The 8,080-nt window shown below is 35.1% G+C and overlaps 1 protein-coding gene across 2 annotated transcripts; it reads right to left on the bottom strand.

Annotated features, from left to right (window-relative positions):
* Positions 1 to 3,920: 3,920 nt before the first annotated feature.
* LOC128021413 (progestin and adipoQ receptor family member 3-like) lies at positions 3,921 to 8,022 on the bottom strand. Of its 2 annotated transcripts, none has more exons than XM_052608543.1 (7): positions 7,854 to 8,022; positions 7,217 to 7,414; positions 6,982 to 7,144; positions 6,734 to 6,889; positions 5,845 to 6,042; positions 5,628 to 5,718; positions 3,921 to 4,772 (listed from the first exon to the last, which is right to left on the bottom strand). In XM_052608543.1, the coding sequence occupies exons 2-7, from the start codon at positions 7,408 to 7,410 to the stop codon at positions 4,630 to 4,632; spliced, it is 945 nt and encodes a 314-aa protein (XP_052464503.1). In that variant the 5' UTR covers positions 7,411 to 7,414; positions 7,854 to 8,022; the 3' UTR covers positions 3,921 to 4,629. The 2 variants fall into 2 exon arrangements, with proteins under 2 accessions (XP_052464503.1, XP_052464502.1); XM_052608542.1 differs by having other exon boundaries at positions 7,847 to 8,015.
* Positions 8,023 to 8,080: the final 58 nt, after the last annotated feature.

The raw sequence follows: 8,080 nt of genomic DNA, 5'->3' as shown, positions 1-8,080 counted from the left end.
ATCATAATAATAATAATAGAATTATTATATTTATTATTATTATAAAACATAATACATTCATTACCATAACAGCTAATTATAATTATTATGATGGCCAAAACTATAGTTTGACATTTTTTTGACACTAAAAATGTATTTTCTTATTTACACATCGCTAGTAGCCCAAATTACTCATAATTTTGATTAACACACCGAATTCAAAATACATTTTGAGGTAAAAAGTCTTAAATGTTTTTTATTATTTTTTACAGTGTATAATTGAAATATAAATAATATTCGGTATGTTGTGCAAAATGACTTTGTGTAATGTTTCAAAAAATGTAATATATACAGTAATATAAAAATATTCTTCTCTAATGAGTGTCAATAAACAGAGGCTTCCATGCTGTGACAACTTACCCCATATCATTTTCCTGAGCAAATATTGCAGAAACAGATTGTTTGGACGCTGCTGTGTTCCAGCTGTCATGCAACCGTGTCATTTCCTGTGTATATCCCTTATCAGTTGTCCCACTCTCCATGTCTGCTCTTGGTCCTGAAGTAAAGATGCAGATGGCACCTGTTGATAACCTGTTGTTGTTTGTTCTGTGTGGGACGGTCATATTTCTTTCTTCTCATCTGTATCTTTTCTCTGCTCTTTACACGTCACATGGAAAACACTGACTTTGGAGACATCTTTTAATGAGCTTCATGTAATTTGCTAACATCTGTCTCTGGGAAGTGTTGTTCTGGGGTTTGGAAAGATCCCAGAGTTGGCTGTTTTCTTTCTTCTGATTTTATATACTTAGGAAGACTTCCACAACTAATTTGAACAGAAAAGGACTAGTGAAATGCATTATGTGTTTTCATTTTATGGATGAATATGAATCAAATTCCTCAGACTGTTTGTACTTTTCAGGAAAAGATTCTTTACATAAATGTTTGTTTGTTTGTTTTTCTCACCAGGTCACAAATGATCATTAAATAGCCCATATATAAACATATTTATGTTTGATGTTTGATATTATAGTTTTATGAATGTGCTAACAGCTGCTAGTCCTGGCTGAAGAACCAAAGTTAATAATACAATCAGTCAACTTCTTTATTTGCACATGGAAATTATGAAACGTTGTTTAATTTGGCCTTTTATCCGAATATGAGGTTTCTTGCTCATTTTGGCATCAAGCTCCCACACCTTATTAAACTCTTAGATCAATTATATATGTATGTCAAATGTCAAACTGCAGTCCATTAAAACCAGGTCTAATGATCTGAACTCCACTTGAGTCATGTACTTGGAATATGAGCTCAAAATATTAATATTTTATTAATAAAATAAATATGCATACAGTGTGCTGAAGGAAAGTAAAATTGTATTTAGACCTAGTAGTAATAATTAAGCTATAATGCTGAAAATATAATTTATAAGCTAAAAACATATATTTAAGGTAGATTTTTTTTTTTTTATCACATGAGGGGGAAAAGGCCAAATATAGAAGCCACATCTTAACTCATTCCTCACCATATTTATCACATAGGGATTTAATCCTCCATTTTGGCCAAGTTTCATTAATGTGTTAAAAGTATGTAACTAAAGAACATAAAGCATATCATTTACATTTATGTTCAATCTAATTAATATCTGGTTAAAGAACTCAAACCCATACATATACCAAACTCTGTTAAAAAAAATTGAATGAAAAATCTAAACAACTTCAGTTATTCTAAGTCTTTTATCATTTATTCACCATCATGTGGTTCCAAAGCTCTATGAGTTTATTTCTGTCCTGGAAACTCTTGAAGAGTTTAGCATGGTAATATGGCCATGTACAGTGAACACTAGCCAGGTATCTAAATGTAGAGAAGCAAGCTCATTGGCTAGTGATGTGAAAAGAAACCAATCAGCTGTGCCATGTGAATAATTATGTGATTATATAAGATTTAAGTTATAACCTAGCGGATTGCGCCATCTAGAGTTTCATGACAGAACTCTGCATTTCTTCTGCAGATCATGAACGAGGAATTCCATTGACTTCCATTGTATTTTTGTTCTTATAGTTTGGCATTCTCAACCAAATTTTTCAAAACATCATCTTCTATTTCCCCCACTGTGCAGATCTTGTACGAGGCAGGAGAGAAAAACTGGGGAACTTGAAAATCTAGATTCTAAGGCTTTGTTCATAATTGTTTCCTGCTCAATGTTATTGTAACAAGACACTTTTTATAATTTTATCGTAGTCTGAAACATCAGGAGTTTTTTTTTTCAAACCCTGCTGGAGATCTGTGGTGAAGATGGGAAATGAAGAACTCATCACCGCTGAAGTGCTATAATCTGAAAGAATATCCAAATATCATTTTGATTACAATTACAATACTAATGATAAATCGGAATTGCTTTATGAAATGTATTCTTGAGCTAGCTTGATTATTTTTATGTTTTTTTTTTCTTATCAAAGATAACTTGTATACTTGATTTTAGAATAACCATATTATAACACAAAATATTTTTAGGATCAGGAACTACATTTATTACATATGTTTACATAGTGAATAGCGTAGCTGACAGTTAATGAAGAATATATATATCATTTTGCATTCTGCTCATTTTGCTTTGTCACTCACTCATAAGTATATAAAACCAGAATTGGGATGACGTTTGGTCATAATTCTACTGCATAAATTAGACTTTCATCCTCATTTGGAGATTATTCATATCTAATCATCCAAGACCGTGCAGATTGTGATGAGGAAGTGATGTTTGCAGATGCTGCTAAAACCCACAAAAGATTCTCCGGCCCTTTCACCAATACAGACCACTGATAAGATTGAAACGTGTTTTAATGTGCCATGGAGCAACTGTGAGGTCACAACCACAGACTGTGAAGTGTTGGAGGCGCTGAAGTATGATTTTGTATGAGGGAAAATTGTTTTCATGTGAAACAGCTTGATAATGTGCTAATATTACTCTTGGTAATGAAGCAAAGCGAAATATTATGAGCAGTAAATAACTATTTATGCAATGAAAACTCATTTTACATACACTGGTTTGGGTTTTTATTGAAATTCATGTCCAAATTAACATGAGCATGTGTGAAAACAGTATGCAGAAATGAAAACTGGCAGATCATCTTAATTACTGTTCATAATTACAGCAGTTCTTACTTAAGGAAAAGAAAACCTCTAAACCTTTCTTTCTTGTCAGTTAGTCTTCAGGCAGGAAATGAATAATGCCCTGGGAAATCCCTAATGCCACTAGAGTAGAACAAACAGTTGGATTAAAACAGATTTCAGAGTAGGATTAAGACAATTCAGTTGTTTTATGTCGTCAAAAATCCATAAGGAAAGACATTTGGCATTATAAAAGGAGTAAAGACAGGCCATGGAACAAGGTCAAGTTTAACATGGGATACAGAAAAACACTCATTATCCTGAAGGATTACGATGTTTAAGCAATAACTTGTAAAATACAGTATGCTGAATACAGTTCTGATATTCAATTGCACAGGGAAGTCGGAGTCGTTCTGTAGGATTCGAGTCTTTTGAACCGATTCTTTCACGAGTTCGACTGAATCGTTCAACGACTGAACATTTGGAGTGAATTTAAGTTTTGATTTACGATACAAAACGTTATACACACACACACACACACACACACACACACACACACACACACACACACACACAAATTAATAGTACTGGAAATATGCTTATATCTTGAGTGTTTTAAATATTATTTTATAAAAACGTGCACACATGCACGGAATAGGAGCGCGCCATGACTCAATAACGTTTTCATTCATTAAACATTTTGTTCACTAAATAAGGAAACTGAAATTACAGAGGCAACAAAATATCTTCAAATTAACAAGAAAACCCGGAAATAACAGCTGGAAGTGACCTTGACGAATTTAAATACTTTAGAAGACTATACACACAACAGGTACAAACAAGATTTTGTTTTTATTCAGTTTCACCATTCCGATAGATATTATTTCAGGCAGTTTAAATCATTCCAAATAATCAAATAGAGAAAATCAAATCATCAACATTAGTTCAAAAATGATGAGAAACAGTAACATGATATATGTTCGTTAGCAATTTAGTGCAACTATTGTGATTTTGACCCATTGTTCGCACAAAGTACTGAAGTAAGGTTTCTTGGTCATTTAAATGCCCAGCTCCCAGTGCTGCTTTATATATGAACTCAAATTTGTTTAATACATCAAACCAGCTCCTTTTACATAAAAAAAATAAAATAAAAAAAAGATTCACTAAATTACAGTATTATCCTCTCCCATATAATTCATCAGTAATAGAACAGTGATAGTTAAGCGCATTTCAATTAAGGACATTCCAGAAGGAGGCATATTAACAGCATGTATTGTTTCACAACCCCAATGATACAATGGGAAAAAGGCTCAGTAGAAAACATAATACATAAAGTAACAGACAAAGACTCTTAATATCCAGCAAAGAATATGTATGAAACATATGAGGAAACATGATTTTCATTGCACGTAACCCTACAGTAGGGTGATCAAAGGCAAATGAGAGGTAAAGTGTCATTGTTTGACTCTATTTAACACAACTTAAAATAATGCCAAATGAATTCGTTGAACATAAATGGCTCAGATGATTTTATGACCATGTTTAACCATGAGTGCTGTAGTCTGTGCAGGGCTGACTGTGTCTGTATGTCATGACGTAGACAGCGGTCTGGTGCCACCAGTAGAACATGACCACCACCAGAACGTGCCAGAGCTGATGACTGGCTCCAAGATAGTTCAGCTGGCCTGTGAGGACAGACAGTAAAATATGGGTAAATACTTGTTCTGGCAATTTATCAATGTGATTCTTGACTAATTTGGTCACAATTTAATTTGATTTGATTAGATTATTCAAAATGAATCATTAAAAAAATGCAAACCATGTAACCAGAATTAGACTGCTGATCTGGATTTGATGGTTTTTAATTAACTTAAAATCTAGCATCAGCATTTAAGAGTTTTCTTTCTTTTTTGTTTTATATGATAGTTGAAAAGAAGGGTTCATTTTATTATTTTTTTTAATAATAGTTGTTCTCCCCTACAAGATCTAGATGAGATTGTTTCTTCATCAGATTTGGAGAAATGTAGCATTTCATCACTTGCTCAGCAATGGATGCTCTGCAGTGAATGGGTGCCGTCAGAATGAAAGTCCAAACAGCTGATAAAAACAATCACAGTAATCCACAAAAAAAACCATCAAGAGACGCTTTTAACTTCTTATCATTGCTTCTGTCTAAAATACAAATCCTCTATTCATAATACTGCATCTGAATCAGGAGATACATATGCAGTTAAAACGCCTTAATAATGGATTTGTTTCTTACAAACACAGCTTTTAGTTTCTCTAGATATTCATTAATGGATTGGAGTGGTGTTGATTGTTGTGATGTTTTTATCAGCTGTTTGGACTCTCATTCTGACGGCACCCATTCACTGCAGCGGATCCGATGCTCAGCAAGTGATGTAATGCTACATTTCTCCAAATCCGATGGAGAAACAAACTCATCTACATCTTGGATGGCCTGACATTTCAACAAATTTTTGTTTTTGGGGTGGACATTTCTTTTAATAAAATATAGCAATTTAGTATAGAGCGTTAACCTGGAAAGTATCGCTCTGGGATTTTACTGACGTAGAAAAGGAATGCTGAGGCGGCAATCAAATACATGATCATGACTCGAGGAAAAAACACCTGCAAAGATATAAAATGTTCGTTATTAATAATAACACAACCTTAACTGGTAGAAGTGATGTATTGATATTTCCCTCCTCACAGTGTCTCCCATTACTGCTGATGCCACAAGCCGATATACATCACCTTTACGATTTCAGAGTGGAATCCTCCATTGATCCAGACCCAGTGGCAGGCTGGGATGATGCCGTATCCGGCCACAGAGCAGAACATGACAGAGCGCAGTTTCTTCCACTGCTGTGTGAGGTAGAGCGGATGGATCTGAGCTGCAAACACAGCCAAGATGAGAGCCAGCACCGTCAGCAGGTACACCTGCCTCCAAAACTGAAACAAATGTCATGTGTTACTACATCCGCATTACTGCTTTTACTGAAAATACAGTAAAAGCAGTAATATTCTGAATGTTACAACAACTTAAAATCACTGTTTTCTTTTAATATTTTTAAATGTAATTCCTGTGATCAAAGCTGTATTTTCAGCATCATTCCTCCAGTCTTCAGTGTCACATGATCTTCAGAAACCATTCTACGCTGATTTGCTGCTCAATTATTATTAAAAACTTAAGTATTCCTTGATGGTCACATTAATGCATCCTCTCAGAATAAAGTTTTAATTTCTTTATTGTTTAAAACTAAATCTTTACCAGTGTATCAGTTTCCACACAAAAAAAAAAAGTTTCTTGATTATCAAATCAGTATATCAGAATGATTTCTGAAGGATCATGTGACACTGGAGACTGGAGTAATGATGCTCAAAATTCAACTTTAAATCACAGGAATAAATTCTGTTTTAAGATATATTCTCATCGAAAACAGTTATTTTAAATAGTAATAATACACAATATTACTGTTTTTACTGCTTTGTTTATCAAATAAATGCAACCTTGGTCTCTTTAAAGAACATAAAAACAAACTTGAAATAAATAAAATTTCTTTTTTATTTAATACATGCAATAAAACACTCAAATAAAAAGTGCAAATACAATCAAATAAAGCTGTTAACACATCTGTCGTACACCGTTGCAGTAGAAGGCATAGAAGACTCCAGGCACATAACATCCCAAAATCCCCACAGATATTCCAGCATAGTCCAGAGCAAGCCAGCGGCGACACGTCTTCTCCGAGCGATGACAACAGAACAAGTGATAGCCCACAGAGCACTGCATGCAAACCTGACCACAGAATAAAAAACAAAAACCCATTCATTAATATGCAATGCTTATTTGTATAGGTAAAATTCCCTACCGCACATTTAATGCATTACCTGAAAACAAAACAGTCCGATTGAATAAATGACGTAGTCCTCTCGTGACGCCCCTGCAGACGGCAGGACTGAGGCCATGTCATTCACTCCCAGCGAGAAGAACAGCAGGAACCCAAGCAGATGACTCCAGATGTTCACCGTCTCATTGGAAAGAATGAATATGCTGTAGGATTTGAGAAATGATGTGTAAACAAACGGGATCACATCTAACCTCTCAAAAGAGTAAGAAACGCACCTTTTGAGGCACAGTTTGGAAGGCAGGTGTGCCCTGTATCCATCTGTGATGTAGGGATTCTCCTTCAGAAACACTGGGATCTGTTCATATGTGTATAATCGGATTCCTCTGGGCACAAGCACGGGCCAGTACTGATAGCTGCCCAGCTCAATGTAATGACTGCTCTTGAGGACGCTCTGAGGCATCTTGTTCATGTGGCTGGAGGAGCAAAGATGCATGTCTCAGTTGTTTTAATAAAACACTGAGGCTTTCTCGAAACAGCGAGCTCCCTATCCATCACTGAAGCCTTAAACCAGCTCCAGCAAAAAGCCCTAGAGATAACTGTCGAGATTTAAACTAGGACAAATTGTGCACCTGTTCGAGTTTAAATAACTTTGCATGTATTGAAATCTATGGCTAGTAAGATATACATTTAAATATATAAGTCTCTATATTTTCCTGAAAGCTAATATATCTCATCATAAACACAATCAAACAAGCAACACATTCCCGTTTATTGCACTACAGATTCGAATATGCAGAAATGTTTTGTTTGTGTCGGTGATGTGAAGCAGCTAACGTTAATTTAGCTTTAAAGAGATTTAGATTAGTCTTTTAAATCTATTATATCTCAGTGTAAGTACGACAAACCTCTGACCTCCAGGTAAAGGCCTGCCGTCTATCCCATTCAGCCCTGTCGGTTCCTTAATTTCTGCTTGATATCAGGATATGAGCTTCATGTTGATGACCGGCAGCTAGCCGTTAGCTAAGAGCTAAAGAAGCGAGTGCGTGACGTAAAAGCCCTGCGTCAGACACGCAATGCGTCGACACGTCACTCTCGCTTCCTGAATGATGGTTTTATTTGATGGTAAAGGCATTTTTATG

The sequence above is a fragment of the Carassius gibelio genome, chromosome A10 (assembly GCF_023724105.1).
Source record: "Carassius gibelio isolate Cgi1373 ecotype wild population from Czech Republic chromosome A10, carGib1.2-hapl.c, whole genome shotgun sequence".
Lineage (NCBI taxonomy): Eukaryota > Metazoa > Chordata > Actinopteri > Cypriniformes > Cyprinidae > Carassius > Carassius gibelio.
The sequence above is the reverse complement of the archived record's forward strand: the minus strand, read 5'-3'. Positions and strand labels throughout refer to the sequence as shown.

What these genes read in the sequence shown, in the direction of transcription:
- LOC128021413 (XM_052608543.1), bottom strand. Translation starts at nt 7,410, where the DNA reads ATGAACAAGATGCCTCAGAGCGTCCTCAAGAGCAGTCATTACATTGAG. An exon ending in TCCAAACTGTGCCTCAAAAG is followed by an intron (nt 7,145 to 7,216) that starts GTGCGTTTCTTA and finishes CAAATCCTACAG; the next exon opens with CATATTCATTCTTTCCAATG. An exon ending in TCCACTCTGAAATCGTAAAG is followed by an intron (nt 5,719 to 5,844) that starts GTGATGTATATC and finishes ATATCTTTGCAG; the next exon opens with GTGTTTTTTCCTCGAGTCAT.